This window comes from Triplophysa rosa, linkage group LG1 (genome assembly GCF_024868665.1).
Source record: "Triplophysa rosa linkage group LG1, Trosa_1v2, whole genome shotgun sequence".
Taxonomy (NCBI): domain Eukaryota; kingdom Metazoa; phylum Chordata; class Actinopteri; order Cypriniformes; family Nemacheilidae; genus Triplophysa; species Triplophysa rosa.
In genome coordinates this window covers 2263226-2283690 of record NC_079890.1, presented here as the reverse complement: position 1 = coordinate 2283690, position 20465 = coordinate 2263226, and the positions used below count along the sequence as shown (strand labels likewise).

At 37.0% G+C, this 20465-nt stretch overlaps 1 protein-coding gene across 3 annotated transcripts; it reads right to left on the bottom strand.

Annotated features, from left to right (window-relative positions):
* Window positions 1-358: 358 nt before the first annotated feature.
* Window positions 359-14583, bottom strand: anpepa (alanyl (membrane) aminopeptidase a). 3 transcript variants are annotated; one of them, XM_057330931.1, is made up of 21 exons: window positions 14483-14583; window positions 10358-11078; window positions 9336-9478; window positions 8403-8542; window positions 8185-8311; window positions 7936-8090; window positions 7692-7805; window positions 6633-6776; window positions 6319-6384; window positions 6157-6222; window positions 5903-6078; window positions 5747-5823; window positions 4988-5121; window positions 4849-4904; window positions 4620-4767; window positions 4445-4536; window positions 4246-4356; window positions 2173-2340; window positions 1952-2092; window positions 1797-1878; window positions 359-1680 (listed from the first exon to the last, which is right to left on the bottom strand). In XM_057330931.1, exons 2-21 carry the CDS (start codon window positions 10945-10947, stop codon window positions 1528-1530), a joined length of 2883 nt encoding a protein of 960 aa, XP_057186914.1. In that variant the 5' UTR covers window positions 10948-11078; window positions 14483-14583; the 3' UTR covers window positions 359-1527. The 3 variants fall into 3 exon arrangements, with proteins under 3 accessions (XP_057186914.1, XP_057186920.1, XP_057186928.1); XM_057330937.1 differs by lacking the exon at window positions 14483-14583 and adding an exon at window positions 14292-14443; XM_057330945.1 differs by lacking the exon at window positions 14483-14583 and adding an exon at window positions 12392-12473.
* Between the last annotated feature and the right edge of the window lie 5882 nt (window positions 14584-20465).

Here is a 20465-nt window from a genome sequence, read left to right as displayed (position 1 = left end):
GTTCCTATGAGCATAGGACTACTAAGATAACCATAGAAAAAGTCTGTTCAATATCGCAAACATTTCTCCTGGACATCAATGAGATTACAATGAGAGCAAATGGAAATGTTTGCTTCCAAAAATGAAACTTTTGGAAATGTTTTACTTGTCATTTCAAACCTGTTTGGCTTTCTTTCTTCTGCAGAACACAAATAAAAATGTTTCATAAGTTTTGATAATAGAACTACAGCATTGGTGTTGTGTCCATACAATAAAAGTAAATGGGTACCGCTGTTGTTCGGTTGCCAACTTTCTTCAAAACATCTTTTTTTTTCATACAGTCGAAATGACAAGAGGGTGGGTCAATGATGACAGAATTTTTATTTTTGGTGGAACTATCCCTTTAAGTATCTCAGATATTTCTCCTGAAAAAAACAGATATAGATCTCACAAATGTCTCCATTAGTTTCAGAAACTGAGCTCAGATTTGTCAAGTCGATATTATTGAAGATCTCATCAAACATTTTTCATCAAATTTACACCTATCCAGGTTATTTTACCTCTGCAATCTACATTCATTTTACACTTCCATGCTCTTCTTCCAAACAATATTCGAGAAACATCTGAGATGGTTGATACTTCAATGAAACACACCTAAACACTACAGTTTTCCTCTGGGCAGTTACTGCTTGCTTGTGTTCTTATTCTCTTGATAATTAAAGTTACAATTCAACATTTCAGATCTTTTTTGTGTAAACGGTCCTCCTTTTTGCCACTTTTCCATATATGATAACAGTAGAAGACGACTTGCAAGAACAACACAGCTGATGCAGGCACTGTATATGAGGGACGTAGATTTGGGGGCGATGACTTTCAAAATGTCATCATGATGTGGCATGAATCAGCTTCAACAAAAAAGCAACCTGAAAAAATATACCAACCTCGATCAAAATGATGACCGGGATTAAATTGATATTCTATATTTATTCAACATAAACAGGTGTAAAAATACATGTATCAAAATATGTAATTGTTGTAACAGTGGCATATAAACAAATGAAATGTTCAGTCATAGCACCGACATCATGATAAGACCACAATTTTACATACATTTATACAGTACAGTTATGAAATAGTTTCCAGCCCTCAGACAGTCATGCGTAGTGTTTGTAAGTAAATTCCTCTTTTCTTGTGTCAGGGTGATGTGGCTTAGTGGGCCGGTAACCAAGAGGTTGAACGTTCATAAACAACTTTGTGTTTCTTGAGAAAGGCACAGGTTCCTCCAAAATGTTTGTCCTTGTGATGCACGTCTTTCCAATTGCCTTGGATAAAAATATTGTTATAAGCATCAATTGTCATCCTCAAGTTCAGGATGAAATCTTGTCGTAATACACATGAAGATTCTCCAGAACGTATCTTATAATCCCAAACAATATAAGAGTAAGTAAATAAGGACAGGTTTGACTTGACAGTTGTTATGTCCCTTTGAATTCAAGTGCACGGAGCAGAAATCGCACTGAACAAGCTCTCGCCGCACAGACGCGACGTTTACGCAGATTCAGAGATGAACCACCGCAGCACCGGTTCCTTGTTCTCCGCCAGCCATTTAATCTTGGCCGTTGTCTTTTCGATAGCCTGCTGCAGCGTTTGAGTTCCCGAGCCGAACCCAGTCTCGGCGTTGTCCTTTTGGAACCGTTTCAGCTGAAGAACAGAAGATGACATTTAAGACTGAAGTCAGGTGTAGGTCAGTTCAAGAAATGTGGGACTATATGCACATGCGATAGATTTTTGGTCACAGGTCAAAGACGTTCACGTACCTGGCTGAGCTCAAATGATGTGCAGAATCTGTAAGTGATGTCACCAATCAGTCTGGAGAACGTGAACGATCCAGCGCCGTACCTGCCGAGTAAAAGACAACGTAAATATTTCCAATACCGTTTTCTCTACGAATATTTCCACACAGTATACTCACACTTTGAAGATATAGTCCCAGTTTGCTCGGACAAAGTCCCATGCTAACGGTTGACCGATAACGTTACTGGCAATGTACCCGATGGTGGAAGTCGCATCTTGCTTGCGAATCTTTTCGGGGTTTAGAGTGTATTCCAGATACCTTTAAACACAAAACAATAACCTTTGCGATTGATATCTAACGCTGTAAATGAATAAATGTGTTTGCTCTCTTAAGGGAACCTGTTGAGTAACCAGGGCACTTTGGTGCAGGCCAGAGCGGCTCTCAGTTTCACAGCTTCTGCTGCGACTGTGGCATTCTGGAACATCTTCCAGCCGAAGTCCCACTCCTCAGCGCCGCCCGCAGCAATGGCGTTACAGTACACCGTGGACCTCAGGTTGGGATGAATCCTGTTGGGTGCAGAAGAGGTTTTTACTTACTGGTTTCTGAAAACTAGAATGTGAATGTGTTTATTCAGAAATTCCAGAGTCAGCAGGAGTCTGGGATCTGGTATTTTTTGACACTTGGCATTCATGGATAGGCCTGTTTAGCAATCACTATGAGACTATACAGTATATTAACATATACATACTTGCTCAATAGCTATGAAGTGAATATAAATCTGATTACAAGCCTAAAAACAAGTTGGTATCGCTAATGTCGACTTAATAGTACCTAATGTATTTTTAATGCTATGTTTTCTGAATATTTATTGTACTTTGTATTTTGAATGCAAAATTATAAATGCCATATAAAAAGCTATAGAAATACATTAGAATATGTTTTGTTTATAGTTTTATTGTAACTTTATTAAAGACCCCCTGTGGTTAAAACCAAGTTTTTATGTTGTTTACATGATTATGTGGTGTTTTTAATGTGCTTTAAGACCAACCATGTGCAAATTTATCATTTCAAACCATTGCTGAGTAGTTTCTCCATAAAACCAAAAAGCTTTTAAGACAACTTAAAACTGGCTCTTTTTCCATCCAAATGTAATGCAAATCTTTTCAAAGTTCACAATAACAGGAGGAAAGACTAATGTGAAATTGGTGTGTTTCCATCAAGTTCCTCGAGCGGATCACTGTGGTATTGGTAACCTAGTAACCAACAGTAAATACGTGTTGTTCTGTGTCTTTGGTGTGTTATAAGTTGCCCATGCATGTATTAGACACGTAAAATTGCTAAAATGAAAGTGTGGGAACAAAAGATGCATTCTATCTAAAAGCGAATGCTCACCCAGACCTGCCTGAAACGCCTCGTGTAGCCACACCTCCACAAATCTACGTCAGTTCGTGGTATGATTTGACTAAGACCGCCCAAATGTATACGCAAGTAAGGTGGGCGTACCTGTCAGTACAATTGAAGAGGAACCTGATGTTCTAAATATGGTAAGAGGCGTTACATTTCCCTCACACGCTTGCAGTATTCGACCAATCACTACGCACTGGTTAACTGGCCAATCATAGCACACCTCGTTTTTCAGAGCCATGAGCTTTTCAGAGCCATGAGCTTTGTAAAGAATCTGCGCGTTTCAGAGAGGCGGAGCAAAGAGGAGATACAAAAATGCACCTATGTGGAAAATACAGCGTTTTTGAACCTTAAATCGTGTACACTGTACACATTACTGGTGTGCATCTTGAGACAAAACAATGGCCCGACATATTTTAAGACATGCCAGGGCAAGTAATTTACAGATAAGACAGCTCAAATATTAAGTTTAGTCTGGGAGTAGCCTTAAGCCTTGTCTATAAAACCACCCCTTAGTGCTTAAAACGTCATTTTCTATTGAGGCAACATTTCTCATTTTCATTCACTGTATTTCCTAAAACAATATTTACTGTAAGCTGATATTTCATTTCATTTCAATCACCCATAATTTTTACTGTAATAACGTTGCCAGGTTGCACATTTTAGGGGGCTTCGGGTTGATTTATGTTACCACAATAACAGCCTAAATGTGAATAGAGGGAATTGAATATTGAAAAAATGTGACAAGATAATATGTCAAAAGTTTACACATTTAATTTAAACAAACACGCATTCCATTTTTCACTGTAATTTCATGGTGACACACGCGACACGTCACCCCTGTTTATTTCACCATCTATAGGGTGCTCAACTTTAAAGCATAACTATAGGTCATAATAAGCTCCTCGCACAAACAATCTATGGGGTCATTTTTTTATTACTTAGTGATAAAATTCACACGAATCTTGATGGTCTTATAGGGTTCAACAAACTAAGATTGGCAAATACATGGATTGCAATTGCAGTGAAGAACTGCGCAATAGACATCTTCAGAAAATTGCACTTACGTGTTGGTATGAGGATTCTGCATCCACCTTCTAAACCAACTCTTTGTGAGATCTCTACAACCCTCCACACCAGTACTGCAGGCTAGAGACAACGCAATGATCTGCGTGAACCTGACGATGAAACAATTCTGTGTATTATCAACCACAACTTCATCTCATATAAATCCAATAAAACACGTGACTCAGAAAACGTCTTTACTGGTCTGTGTGGCCGGAAGGCACCGTCGTCCAGTTCGAAGTGAGAGTCCCGAAATACTTAAATAGAGGTTTGACTTGTTTCTTGACATATACCTAAAAAGAAATGCATACAACAGCACTGTATATTATCACTGTTTTACATTACAATGTTAAGATCAAGATGAGATTTGACCGACCTGCATGGCGCCATAAACCTCACTACGGTCAAACAGTTTGAAAAAGTAGTTCAGATTCCTCCAAGCCGCCTCCCATGGAATGTAGTCCCGCTCATGCAAGAGATATTTCGTTGTCCTCAGGGCGAGTGTTACGTTTATAACAGATGCTCTGGAAAAAAAACACCAACCTTTTTTTACATGTCACAGATGCAAACAAGCACTTACTGTCGTGCATCCTAAAACATCTCACCTTGCTACATTAAATGCATCGTCCAGAAGTTGAGCTCTGTTCACCACTGGTATTATCTATGTAAAAACCAATGAGATACATTTGTTTATGTGTGTTTTGTAGTTTCATGACTCTTCGTTAAATGGTTTTCTGATAGTACCTCGTGGTTTGACTCCAGCTGGCTGAGAAGACGCTCCCAGTTCTCAAGGTCATAGTTCACTCTGAAGTATCCGGACGCATGAAGGTTAGCCAGCACCCACTCCCCTTTACTGACTTTCATGGGTTTGTGTATGGCTTTAGATGCATAAAGAATGTCATAACTTATAACATTTAAGTTATAACTTCTGATTTTATAGGTTACAGTACTGCTGTTTAGATTAGCACTGCTAAGTCAAGACATGCACAGATGCTATAGCGTTTAGCATCTTAGTCGCTAATGTGTTTAGCAATTCAAGACAAGGCGTTGCACAAACTTTGCAGAATGGGGTAGATAGGTTAAGGGTTTGTCACCTTATCATGAAGTATTATACCAATCTTTTAGCTTTTAACCAATAAATATAATGATTTTATTACATCGTAAAAAAAACGGTGATTGTGACTTTTTTAAGATTAATTTACCACCAAGAAAACATTTTGAACAGGGTTTTCCCAAGCTAAAACAGTTTTGCAAGCTTTACTCCCCAGTTGTTCTAAAACTCAAATGTATTTTTCCAAAATCCATAATTTAAGTACAACCCCCTGTAGTATAAAGACTAATATTTGACTTTTTGCCTACTCCACACTGGCCGGGTGCCCTTGCGGTGGAGCACGGGGGCCCATAACTGAAGGAACTGAGATGTTATTGGTTGAGCTGCATCATCTTAAATCTGTAAAAAACATCTCGAAGAAGTTTGAAGACACCTTAGAGGGTTGAATGTACCTGATTTCTGTAGAAGCCACAGCTGATCCTGCACTTGGCCGTTTTTCATCCATTTGATTGGCACAAACCACTCGTAACTGAGATTTGACAATATGCAATTAGACTAATAACATAGTTGTTGTTTTTTGTCGCAAACACGGATGTTTCAGAACATACTTGAATTCAGATTTGCGTTCCACCACTGCCTGCGAGTCCAGCAGGAAGTGTTTTTGGCTGATGTTGCCGTTCCGGGTATCAATGGTGACGACGGGTAAACCCATCTGTAGTATCCAGCGATTCATGATGTCATGAACATTCCGTGGTAGTTTCACAACTGAAGTTTGGTCAGCTGCCTGGTTGAAACATTACATGCATGCATTAAGGCACAGTTCTAGCATACACAATGCATACTGTAAATTGCAACAACAGACCTTTTGAAGATGGTCCCACAGATCGGAATGCACAGTGCTTCCAAACGCAAACTGCTTGAGGTAATTCTTTAGGAAAGAAGCGATGCAAACTGTTTAAACTGATCAGAATATAAAGAGTGAACACTTGGATTTGTTGCGACATGAGAAAACAAGGAGACTTACACCGAGTCCCTTGGCAAACACACGCTCTGTCAGGAATTGGGAGAGCATTCGAAGAACCGCCGCCCCCTGTAATGCGAAACATATGTACAGATGATGTATGTTTGACTGGACAGAAACGACTCGACAGCTTCATGACTTTCTCTGTTTCATTACTTTCTCTAGAATCCAAATAGCAACAAGCACCTTAGAAACTGCAAAACCCGCTAAGATTTGTGGTAGCGACTTTTTGATGGGCAAGCACTACACATTTTCAGAAAATGTGACTTGTAATTGGTCTACAGCGGCAACCATCATGCACAATAAGACTTTTGTACCTTGCTGTAGGATATGGTGTTGAACATTTCGCTTATTTCTGAGGGCGTGTTGACCTCTTCCTCCTTCCGGGAGAGGGGATGAGAACTTGTCAGGCTATCCACAGCAAATGCTCTTTGCAGGTCATATAGAATGATCTGGTCTTTCTAGGAAGGAGTAGATCATGAGTTACAGGCTTGGGTGATGAACAAAACAGTCGTTTGAATCTGGCCAAGAACAAGTTGGATTTGATTTGTTGTCACAATAAAGTGAAAACCTTTTTTTTTACGTATAAGGAGCGTGGTTTTTTCCATGGACAAACATTCAGTTACACTGAAACATGCGACACTGTGATGTGTTATCTTAACTCTTTGTATGAACATAAAAGTTTGGAAAAATGTGTTTTCGCCATGCAAAGACTTCCTACAGATCGGATTTAGGAACGATGATCAAAACACAGAGCATTTGTTTGTTTTTGGATCTATTAATGTTGTACGTTTTCTGGAGATGCATCTCAGCGCCTCCTACCGTATAACAGTGAAAAAATGGAAAGCTGAAAAAACTCTTATCATAAATGACGGAAAATGTAGTTAATGTAGATTAATGTAATTTCCAAATATCCAACTATTGATGGTTCTTAATCGGCTTTCCTAAATAACTCCAATTTTCTATAGTTCAGACAAACATGTAGTCCTACTCCCAATCGTTGAACAAGCAGAAATGTTTTGTAGGCGCGTCAAAGTCACATTGTTTTTATTGAATGGAGTATCGCAGAGATGACCGCAGAGATTTGCATATTTTTGTACGCAAACCCAGAAGCGAGTTAGCATTTTAGCACTTCCGGTTCCATTGGCCTAAACTCAATGGGTTTTTTGAATGGGTTTTCGGGTAAATAAGGTCTATGGTTAAAAAACAATTTATTCTTCGACATAAAACATGCCAGTTATAACCCGTTAGTGACTTGATCATGTTTTAAAAACAGCGGTGGCTAACAAGTTGCTAAAAACGACTATATCCTTTGGGCTGGGACATTAAATGTCATCATGCATAAAAATCTTTCAAAAGATGGACACAAATCTCACAATGTTCCAGGTGGGCTCTGCGTGATCGGCGCCCAGATACTCCACGTACGATGCGAACCCTTCGTTCAACCAGAGGTCGTTCCACCATTTCAGCGTCACAAGATTTCCAAACCACTGGAAGACATAAATCGCGTGACAAGCTATGAATTGTGCTCTGACACATTTCAAAAACGTAGAGATGAGATGCATCTTGCGTAAAACATGTTTCAGCCATTAAAGTCGGCTCAACTGGGCCGTGACGTACCATGTGAGCCAGTTCATGAGAAACCACAGTCACAATCCTCTGTTTGTTGCCATTGGCAGACGTGTGGGCATCATAGAGAAGGGCCGTCTCTCTGTACGTGATAAGACCCCAGTTCTCCATGGCTCCAGCTTTAAAGTCAGGCAAAGCAATCTGGTCTAGGAGCGAAGAGGAAACATGTTTGTTCATTTTACACTACTTTTAAGTGTATAGTTCACAACTTATCGCCCAAATGATTGAACTCAACCATACCTGACTTGGAAAGTGGATAGCTGGTGTTGTAATACATCTCAAAGAACTCCAGTATTGGCTGCGTGATGCTAAGCGCGTAATTTCCTTGTCCCTCTTCAATGGCCTTTTTCCGCGCCCATATTCTAACCTTTGACAGTGCAAACAAAAATGTTACGAAAGGCTAATCATTTTTATCCGTATTATAAACGTAAATCAGTATGTTTGTGTGGAGGTACTACCAAAACACCCTTTTTGTCTTTAGCTTTGATGTACGTAAAATCACTGACGACGAATGCAACGAGATACGTTGACATCTTTTTCGTGGGTTCAAATGTCGTCCTGGTAACTGTAATTCCATCGATATTCAGATTTTCTGTCTCTTAAGATCGAAAAACAAGATAAAAGTATTGAAAACTAAACATCATTTGAATCAGCAGTACGAACTACTGTACATGTGCATATTACAAAACAGCCTGATCTCACAAGAATTCATAACTATTTCACAAGGTGGCTAATATGCGATGTATGAATTAGTATGATGTGAATCGTACAAAAATGCACGATTAGTAAAAAAAAGCAACACAACAGCTCCGCCCCTAATCAAACCCTTGAACAGATCCGTCACTGGCGCGAAAGCACAGCGTATTAAAACGTACAAATGACATAGTACGAATTCATACGAATTAGCCATAAAACAGTTACGAACTGCCGTAAGATTGTGTTAAAAACGGCATACATACATACCACATGTATACAACATACAATATTTTTAACATGGATATTTTTGGACGACTTTGTAGGTTTTTACCAAAGCAATACAACATTTGACACAGAAAGCATAAAGTTGGCCCGGTTTGCTTGTTCATATGATTCAAATTTGTTGATGACAAAACAAGCAGAGTTGAAGTGAGCAACATCATGAAGACAGATGCTTTGGCCTTAAAAAAAAGGAATTGCTACATGACATTTAACGAAAAGACAACTATGACTTAGAAACCACATGAAAAACTGCAAGCTCTGCAAGAGAAAATGCAAACTTGGCTCTTTAAAGAAGTCTTTGAGAATTCAATTCAGCCATTGTCAATGGCCCACATATGAAAACTTTGCTGTAGCATGTTTAGGCCTGTGCAGATTATATAAATCAGTGATCACAGATATGAGGATTGTCTTACTGATTTCCTGGCCGTTGGACAGTGCCATAGTTTCAGGGTCATGAATGAGAGTAATATGAAACACAGCCTTCATGGCAGGTTCGTCGAAACACGGGAAAGCTTTTCTAGCGTAGGTGGCCTGCATCTGAGTAATGGCAATGATTCTAGAAAACAGGAGAGCAATTTAATATGAAGTCATATATGCAATTTTTATATTATACTTTACTTTTTATACTATACTTTGACAATCAATGAAAATATGGCAACACTTTACAATGAGGTTGTATTTGTTAACATTAGTTTAGCATTTATTAAGCTTACTTCATGTTAATTTCCTCATTTACTAAAACATTTTTTAAATTAAATTTAACTGTAAACATTAGTTAATGCACATTGAACTAACATGAACAATCGTATTGGCATTAACTAACATTAACAAAAATACATGCTGAAAAATGGATTTACTAATGTAAAAAATACAAAGTCATTGTATTAAGTGTTACAGAAAATATTTTACTTATATAAAGTTGGCCTAATAGTATTTCGACACTTAAAACCTAAATTAAGTAATTAATTTTTCAAAATTTGTATTTGATAAATAAATAAATACATACATAAATAAAGTAATAACAAAATTATAATTAATAATAATTATTAATAGTAGTGATTAATAAACCAAGAGCACAAGCAACTATTACGGACATAAGTTGGATTCTTTATTAACTATGGTAAAATTACAAAGATAAGTTATATTTAAAGCTGCAATCCGTAACCTTTTCATTAAAAATAAACAAAAATCCTTTGTTCAGTAAGTATGTACAATGGTTTTCAAAACTATACATATAAAGATAAATATGTAAAGCAACCTGCATTTCTAACAAAGATGGCGATGAAAGGGCAAATCTTACGGATTGCAGCAAAATGTCTAGATTCGGTTGTTTAGATATGGCTTGATATATGTGCAATAAAATTCACTGAGTGACTTAAGTTTAACATATTCAGTGACCGCTATATACACCCTTCGTCCAAGGTCAACTTCTTACTTTTTTCTGCCGTCTTCCATATATTCACTCCTGTAGAAACCTTCCAGGTCATCGGCAAGCTCGCCTCTGAACTCCGTATACAGCCAGTATGACTTCCCAGGCTTCAAATTCCCATTCAGTTGAATCACCAAATAATGCATTTCTGTCTGAAACCATGTTGTCTTAATGGCTGGAGCTGTTACACCATCCAGTCCCATTAGCTTTGCATGGTGCCCATTGAATAGTGTCAAGTTCAGTTTGTTGGCGTGAATTAATATCAAGTCTGTCTTTTTCAGACAAGTAAATATCACACTAGAGTTCCCAGTAAAAACATACATCCCGTTGGCGTCCATTACCAAACGGGGCCAAAGAGTCACATTGTAGTGGTGCGGAACCAATGTATCAGGCAGTCTGTATTTGTCCCACAGTTCATTTGAAGTCTTCGGAGTGGGAGGTACCATCGATGTGGTAACGTTCATCGATTTTGCTGCGTTTTTCGACTTTTCTCGATTGTAAACGATGGATAATGCAATGATTGTCACTAAGGCTATTGCGGCCAATACCATGGCTGCAGTGGCCATATTTTTGCTGATGTAATATCCTTTCGCCATGGCCTGCTGGGATTCGGGACGTGAAGGGGTTTGTGGGATTGTTCAGTTTTCTCTTTGCCGTTGAGGTGATGCTAGCATAACATTGTTTTTAACAAACAGACGGCTTCCATCTTCTCTGATATAGTACATACCTAGAAGAAGCAATGCATCATTTTATTACTGTTTTTATGTGAGAGGTAAGAGTTTTTTTCCCTTTAAACATTTATTATTCTTTATTTCCTAAAACCATAATAAAGCAAATAAAAGGCTAAATAGTCATACTGTTAACCAGATAAACCAATGAAGTATATGTGCCATCCAAAAATGGTATACATTTCATGATTAAAAACTCTATTGTAAGATTTCATGAGTTACATTTGACTGTAAAAGTATAAAAACCATGTTTGTTTTGGTGAGTTGGTCAAAATTGGTATAACCACAGTTTGACTACAAATGCTATTGTTATACTATGGTTACCGTAGCAAATAGTAAACATACAGTATATACTGTATGGTTTTATTTGTAATTAAACTAATTTTCAGCAGGGCGGTCTGCCATGCATACATGTCAGATTGCAACCCTATATTTGTGTACATATTATTGAGTGGAAATCAAGCACTGTTAAAAAATTACGTTAAAAACAGTCTGGAGCAACAGAAAAATACCGTAAAATGACAAGATATAAGGATATACTGTATGTATAATTGTTTCCCCTTTTTATTGCAAATGTGCTTTCTGTAATTTTACAGTTTTTGACCGTATTTCAAAAACTATAAAAAATAAAATCTTGTTAAAAGAAATAGAAATTCATTTTTTTTCGGTTCATTTTTTGCTGTCTTTTTCAGTAATTTTACGTTTTTTATCTGATTTAAAATATACATAATCTGTAAAAAAAATCTGTCTTCTGACATTTTACGTGGAAAATCTGAAAAAAATTGCAAAATTTCTGTAAAATTAAGTTTTTTTTACAGTGAGCTTTATAACCATTACATGTGCCGCACACTGAGGTTTAGTACATAAAAGTCACATAAGTCACTTAAGGTCTAACCAGGTCTAACCATGCACATTCATTATCTGCTTTTCTTTTACAGGTGCTTCCTCTTTGTTTGCATGTGCAGCTGGTGCAGTTTACATCCGTCCTGTTATCATGGGAGTGAAAACCACTAAACACATGCACACAACTGAAAACATAGGGCCTACTGTAACAACTGCTATGCATGTAACAATCTGCTTGTCACGATTCGGGGTGAGAGACATGGATACATGGACAGAGGACCCAAATGCAGACAGCGAGTAAGGGGTTAACAAGACAGACTTTAATAATAACTAAAAATACAAAACAAAGACCCACGTGGGGGAACATAACAAACCATAGCAACACGGACAAGGACTAACTAGACTCGAAATAATAACAACACTTGACAAAACCACCATAAACTAAACTAAGTACAGAACGAAAACTCACCACGATGACAAACACGAAGCAACAGACCAATGATCCAGCAAAGGACAGAAAACACAGGGACCTTATAAAGGGGACAAATCAAGAGGGAGCAGGTGTGGGGCATGAACTATTTAACAAACAATAACGAGGAGACGAAAGGGCGGGAACAGAGACGCCACACCTGAGAGTGGAAGACCAACAGGGACAAAACGCCACTCTCCACATAAAACAAGAGGTTCTGTCATGGTTCTGCCACTAGGTCAAGAAAAGCAAGACAAGGTGGGGCAGAATCATGACACTGCTATTAGGCCTTTGACGTCAAGTCGGCTGTGTCATTTAATATGACATACAGTATGGCTCTCAGTGTCATATTGAGAATTTTAGAATCACAAATCATTTTGTTTCTTTTAAATAGTTTACAAAAGTTAGGCATATGTATGATTGTTGCACTCTCAGAAAAAGTACAAAACTAACACTGTAAAAAAATATCTGTAAAAAACGGTAATATTTCAGCAGCTGGGGAGCAAAAAAAGTAGAATAACATTTTTTGTCGAGTAAAATTACATGTTTTTCAACTTGTTAATGTTTAGTCTATTCTGTAAATTTACATGTTTTACTGCATTTCAAAATATGTGAAAATTCTGTAGAGTAAAACTTCTGTAAACATAAAGTTTTTTTGCAGTGTATACTTTTTAAGGTACAATAGCCGCCACTGTGGTGGTATCCTTAAAGGAATAGTTCACCTAAAAATGAAAATTCTTTCATCATTTACTCACTCTTTTGTCATTTTAAACCCGTGTGACTTTTTTCTTCTGCAAAACACAAAAGAATATGTTTTGAAGAACGTCGGTAAACAAAAACCAATGGTCCCCATTGACTTCTATTGTATGCACACAAAACCAATCCAGGTCAACGGGGATCAGCGCTTTTCTGATTTTTTTAAAGATTATCTTTTGTGTTCAGCAGAAGAAAGAAAGCCATACAGGTTTGAAATGACAGGAGGGTGTTCAAATAATGACAGAATTTACATTTTTGGGTGAACTATCACTTTAAGGCTTCCTTTTTGTACCTCTACAGGTACAGAACATAGAATGTTATACTTTTTGGGGTACAGGTAAATGTTTTGTTCCCCTAGGAACAAAAATGTACCTCACGGGTCTTTTTTCTGACAGGGTAGGAGAAATTTCAGAGAAGCTTGCAGTTGGCCATTTAGGTATTTGGGATTTACTCGTGTTCCATGAGAAGCCAGTCTTCGAGTAATTCTCTAATCTTTGCAAAAGATCTGTTCTCAAGTAAACTAATGTGTAATTTACTAGTGTTTTGAAAAAAGAAAGCTCTTTTTGTCTTTAGGTAGATGTGTGTGAAAGTTCAGCTTGCAGATGTTTCGGCTGTGATAAAAGAACTGCAGTGGACTCATAAGGGAGCAGTGAAAACAAATCATTACACGAACAAGCATAAAAAAACAAAAAATATATTTCATTACGCATGCACCACAAGTTTTAAAATGCCAATATATACCCATATATTGTATAGTCCCCATGAAGGCTAGTTTGTGTCCACACCAGGCTTTTTAACCAGCAAATCATCCTCAAAAACATATTCACCAGTTACATTTTAAACATCATGACAAAGATGGTCCACCAGACACAATATGAGCGCCAAACTACCCTGAAGAAGCAAATTCATGCTTGACCAACAGGCATGCCAAAATCTTGCCGTACTACTGTACCGTTCTAACATCACATGAATAAAAAAATGTTCTAAAGCACTCTCACCTATGGCAACAAAATGTTTTAACAGATGTCTGAGAGTTTTACATATTTGATTTTATTTTGGAGTTTGGAGTCTCCACCTGGAAGTCATTCAAGGAAAAAAATCCTCTGTTACCCTAAATATGAAACAGACACATTGTTGTCCAAACCTCTAAAATAGAAAGCTTTTCCTGATCTCATCCGTGGACCATAAGTCAAGAAGTTCCAGAAGTCCAAGCAGAAACTCAGAAGTCTCGCACCAATTTCTTTATGTTGTTACATCTCTGGTCTTAAATCTAAAACAAATGAAGGTAACACATGCTCAGCTAAGCTGAATTAATGAGAGTATACATGCATTTACCAGGTATCCGGAGGAATTCACAGCAGCAGATGAGTAGATGATGAAGCTGATGGGAAACTCTCTCTCTCTCTCTCTCTCTCTCTCTCTCTCTCTCTCTCTCTCTCTCTTTCTCTCTCTCTTTCTTTCCGTTGGGAGGAGGGGCGTGAGTTTTCTCTCACACATACACATAACAACCTTATCTTATTGGTGTTATTTTTCTTTTTTTCTGAGCATTTAAGTGTTTTTCGTTAGATATTTATGGTTTTAGAATCTTCTCTCTTTTAAAACATGATCACTAAAATGCCCAAACACTACCCAGTATACTATATATACTGGAAAATACAATGCATTGAATAATACAATTAAGTGCTTTTAAGTGGCAGTTTCAAAACAAAATTGTATTATACAATATATTGTAATATATTAACTTATAGTAATAAATATAATCATACACTATATTATTCATATTAACAAATATATTAATAAAGTATATTTTCTTTTTGTAGGAGCACCTGGGCAATAAAACACCTTTTTCACATAAAAATGAGAACGAAATCATGAATAGCTATGAATTATTTCACTAGATGATCTGAACCCGTTTTGATAACATCTCAGGACGAAAAAAATTTGTTTGAGGTTGTGTGAGTACAGAAGCAGCTCCCGAAAAAACCTTTTTTTAAACTGCTGATGGAATTGAGATCTGAAACTCTCCAGGGAGACGATTCTGTTTGTCTGAGGTACTTTTATCAATTCTTATTGCTTGCGATCACAACCAATGTCTTCTGTTTGAAGCAATTGCGATTATAGGTTGTGTCTACTTGCAAATGTTGTTCAATTCAAATCTTGTGCTTTTATTGATGAAATGTAGCGGCACCTAGCGGTAAGGTTGCGAATTGCAACCAACGGCTTACTCCACCCTTCTTTTTCGAAGCACTAAATGTTTACACACAACGCATCGGTCGTTTCGCCATCTGAACTGCCCTAAGTTGGTGTCTTATGTTTTATGTGTGTAAAAATTCAAAACAGTTGTGAATATTACACAAGAAATGTGCTGAATTTGATCAACTTTGGCAGTGTTGCTTGAGCGTGTTCTAGTCCCGCAAAAGGAATTTTACCACAGTCCGGAAAATGTAGAAGGTTTTTCGTCTCTGTGGCTCATGGTGGTTAAGTTCAAATACCTTGGCCTCAAAACACATGAATGTCATTTCCTGTGTGAAAATGAATGCAAGATGGTCATTTGGACCTCGGTAGACCTAACTCAACTCTTGTTTTCTCTTTCGAACCATCTCTCTTTAAATAGTCGGTTACACAAAGTTGGCACTTGGTCTGTAATCTTTATTATGTAACCTCTTACCAAGTGACTTTAGTGAGATATGGCTTCAAGCATCCCAGAAGTGTTTTTTGGCAGAGGTCGTGGTAGGTCAGAGAGGGATTTTGGAGGCCCATGAGAGGAAGGTTCTTACTTAATGGTTGTTAAAACCGTGAACCTACAGACCTGTCTAAATCAGGCCGTCAACATCTGGTCTTAATTCGCATTCGCATTGTTTTGCTCTCAATTTTGTGGTTTTGGGTTGTGTGTGCTGAATAAATAAGATTGGCTACAATTGATAAGCATTACTCTTTTTTTGCTTCTAAACATTAATGTCATGTAGTGGAATGAGGATCGCAGGGTTCATTGAGGGTGCAGTCCAGTATGTGTGCGAAAGGATGTGTGTTTTTGTCATAGCGAACAAACTTTTCCTTCTACTGTCATTGCTCAAATGAAGATTTATAGCCCTGCGAATGTAAACGTATCTATTCACAGTATATCTGCACATGCTGGATGCATTAATATGTGCTGTGAAATGTCATTTTTAATCTAAAGCTATATGACATTTGGTTGAACTGCGGGGGAAGCCTTTCCTCGGATTCATAACCCCATCGATATTACTGTAATGTTTAGAATACAAAAATGTGTTATAGTTGCTGTTTAATGTGCGAAGTTACAGTACAGCTGTGTATCTGATGGTTGTTGGACTTTAAAGGCAGTCCTGCATGTTCAAAAATTTGAAAGAGACTTTTCTCCAAATTATATAGAAGTTTTATTATCAGATGTAAAAAGTAACAAAGCTTTGGGTTGTCAGACAATCTCCTCACTCCACCACAAACCAACAACAACCCAAAATATTCAAAACACCCATATTTATAAAGTATGTGACGTCGCTCGTATCTTCTGACTCCTCCTCTGCTTTTTGCTCCCTTTCCACCAATCACCGTGAAGTCCTTTTTCTTAGTTCCTGTAAAATAACATTTCAAAACGTATATCCTGTGGTCAATCGCCAGTCCTGAGGAATGTTCTCCAGGACAGTTTCTTTTTGGGGAGTGGTCTCCTAGAAACAGTTCCCTGTGGCCGGACAACATACCAACATTCTTAACATTCTTTTAGTAAAAAGAAAACACTTAATCATCTAATACTTTTAATTATGTAGCGTTGTTTCTTAATCCTATGATTCATTAAAACACATCACAACTCATGATTATACTTAAAACATATGCAGTGGATTGATTCATAACATTTTATGTGAAAAACACTCTTTGTGTGTGTGTGTGTTGATCTAGATAATTTATGGCTCCAACCCCCATTTGCCACAGTAACTATTTTACTGAGTAAGATAGCAAACACATGACAAAATCACACAGCTTAATGATTTAATGAAAGAAAACACTTATTGATTATATTGATATTTAAATCATACTTTTATCTGAAAAATATTCCCACATGGTCAAATATTGATGTGACAGACCGCTTGCAGCATCCAATGTCTTCGTTAATAACGTATACAAGCTTCCTGAAATGTTTTATAAATTGTTTACACGTGATCTGTTTTAAAGACATATAGAATATTTATCATATACAGTTATAAAAAGTTTCAGAAGATGGAAGACACCACTCAGTTTTACTGTTATTCGTTTATATGAATCGTTTAAAATACATTCCTTTGTGTTCTACAGAAAAAAGTAGATGAGTTTAAATACAGCTTTTATATTTTTGGTTGAACTATTTCTCTAAGCAATGAGCAATTGTTGTGCTACACTTTATGTAAATATATATTTTAAGTTTTATAATATTAAGTTGAATATACATTATTCAAACCTATATCAACATGAATGTTAAATGCACATGTGCAAACAGCACATGCTGGTTTGGTATGTTTTGATGCTGGTTTGTGCTGGTTTAATCTGGGCCTAAGCTGGTCATGTGCTGGTCCATAGCTGGTTTAAGATGGTCAAACCAGCATCAAAACATACCTAACCCAGCATATGCTGTTTTTTTCAACAGAGAGCGAACTGAGAGTTCAGGAAGCAGACATGTGGCATTAAATGCGTCAAATATATTGTGACTCCCATGCAAGACTGAGGGTGATTGAAAACTCATAAAACCAAATTGAAATGTTAAAAAGTATTCCAGTAATTCCAACCCCAGAGCAGACTTTTATTTTCAGTACACACTGTGCTTTCCAGTTCATTTAGCTCCTTACAAACAGTCTGTGTTGTGAGTGGTGGATGATAGATCTTTGGCCAGCCTCTGCTGGAGCTCTGTGTGAGTTTTACAGGACCGGGTCTGTTGTAATCCAGCACTACATTATCTCAGTTTAGATCGATGAGTCAAATAAATGCACAGGCCTGCTGTCATCTGACCAGTGTTGGGTAAGTTACTCTGAAAAAGTAATTAATTACTAGTCACTAATTACATATTCAATAGTGTATTTAGATTACTGTAAAAATTACTCTCTCCGAAAAGTATTTAATTACTTATCACTAATTACTTTCTGTATCCTATATCAACCTTGATTAGTTAAGCGATTCAAGGATAGGCATGAAAGGGCTCTTTTAATTCATTCAAATAAATAATATTAAAGTACCTAAAGTACTCTTGTGAACTGACCAAAGTATTACAAATGTGAGAATTATACTGTACATTAAAGCACAGATTTTAAAGTTAGACTTTGAATTTTGATGTCAATTCCACTATTGCACACACATATTATTACACAAAGTATTTAGTTTGATTACATCAGAAGTAACTGTAATTAAATTACAGAAACAATAAGAGTAATCCCTTACTTTACTTTTTCAAGGGAAAAGTAATTAAATTACTGTAACTAATTACTTAGTAACTAGTTACACCCAACACTGCATCTGACTGTAGGGAAAAGGTCATCTGATTATTAATATTCACATTGACGTACATGGAAGAGCAGCTTGCTGCGATGGCTCCATCTGCTGGTCAGACTTTTTAATGGACCGTAAGATTTAGTCATGGCTCTGTTCATGAAAACAACGTGTTGTGGAATAAATCTCACAGGTTTCATAGTAGTGTCTTTTAGTCTTAAAGTACAATATTATGCCGATGAATCCATTCATTTGAGTTTTTTGTAAGCTAAGATTTGGCCCAGCTATTTTACTTTGCAAATATTGACAGGTGAAATCGGGGCTTGTTGTCATATTTTTACTCCAGGGAGGGCTTGTTGTTGAAGGATAATTAAGCACAATAAAGCAATTTAACATTTATGGTGTTATTTAAAGTGACAGTACACCCAAAATTAAAATTCTGTCATCATTTACTCACCCTCTTGTCATTTCAAACCTGTATGACTTTCTTTATTCCGCAGAACACAAAAGAAGATATTTTGAAAATGTTGTTAACTGGATCACTTACATTGGTTTTGTGTCCATACAATAGAAGTGAATGGGGTCCATGCTGTTCGGTTACCAACTTTCTTCCAAATATCTTCTTTTGTGTTCTGCAGAAGAAACGTCATAAGAAAGAAAGTCATAAAGGTTTGAAATGTCAAGAGGGTGAGTAAATAATGACAGAATTTCTACTTTTGGGTGAACTATCACGTTATCCCTTAACACTACACTCTTAAAGGGACAGTTCACACAAAAATGACAATTCTGTCATCTTTTATCATACAGTCATACAGGTTTAAGAATGAGTATAAATGATGACAGAATTTTAATTTTTGGATGAACATTTTCCTTTAAAAATGATGCTTAGAAAAACCATTTTTGACTGCATCTAGAACATTTAACACCTAAAACCTTCACAAAAGGTTGTATGTAAAAAATATATAAAACAAAAATAATTTGTTCTTTTGAGAATCTTTAAGTAAAAATGGCATCGCTATGAAAAACCTTTTGCAGCACCATTTTTACCGTGTATGCCTTTATAGTGGGGCAAGTTGTCACAGCGGAATTGGCCTTTTCAGATTATTTTTTTAGTAAAAAACATTTGCAACAAACACACACAAAAACATTAAGCAGTAAAATTGTAGCGTACATAATATCAAGGCGTATCTATTATCACGTGTATTAGGGAACAACGTGACAATTTGCCCCGACCTGACATTAATGAAAAAATGTCCTGATAACATAGTTTAACGTTTCGATTAAAACATACTTTAATCATATTGCTAATCCCTGTATCTGGACTTTTACCTCAAAGCTTTGTAGTAACTGAGACAGAGCTCTTGAGACAATTTGCCCCAATCTCTCCTAACCTTTAAAGGGATAGTTAAGCCAAAAACTACAGTTGTGTCATCATTTATTTACCCTCATGTCGTTCAAAACCTGTATATGACTCTTTTCTTCTGTGGAACACAAAAGAAGATATTTTGAGAAACATCTCATGGTTTAAAGCAACCTCTTAGCTGGTTAACAAATCAGTTTACAGATTATTAAATAGATGATTTCCTGGAAAATCCTCATAACCATATAAAAAAGATTTGTAATAGGCATTTCTTAAAGCGCTTCTATGCAGGTCAGCTAATATCCTTTCAGCCCGCTTCAATTTTGATAAGGATGTCTTTTGATTCCGGCCCTTGCTCATTTTTCACCCCTTTCCCATCTAATCCCGAATGCCATCCCTCCTGAAAAACAAACAGCCATTCATCAGCATGTGCGACCTGCTGCTGGTAAACACGTTTATTTCCCCTCGAGTGCAGTGAGAGAATGAAACCAA

Bases quoted from the DNA above. Each gene is read 5' to 3' on its own strand.
- anpepa (XM_057330931.1), bottom strand. From the start codon at position 10,947: ATGGCGAAAGGATATTACATCAGCAAAAATATGGCCACTGCAGCCATG. The intron at 6,385-6,632 runs GTACAAAAGTCT...TTCGCATTACAG, and splicing joins ACACCATATCCTACAGCAAG to GGGGCGGCGGTTCTTCGAAT. The intron at 2,341-4,245 runs GTAAGTGCAATT...TGCACCCAACAG, and splicing joins CAGAATCCTCATACCAACAC to GATTCATCCCAACCTGAGGT.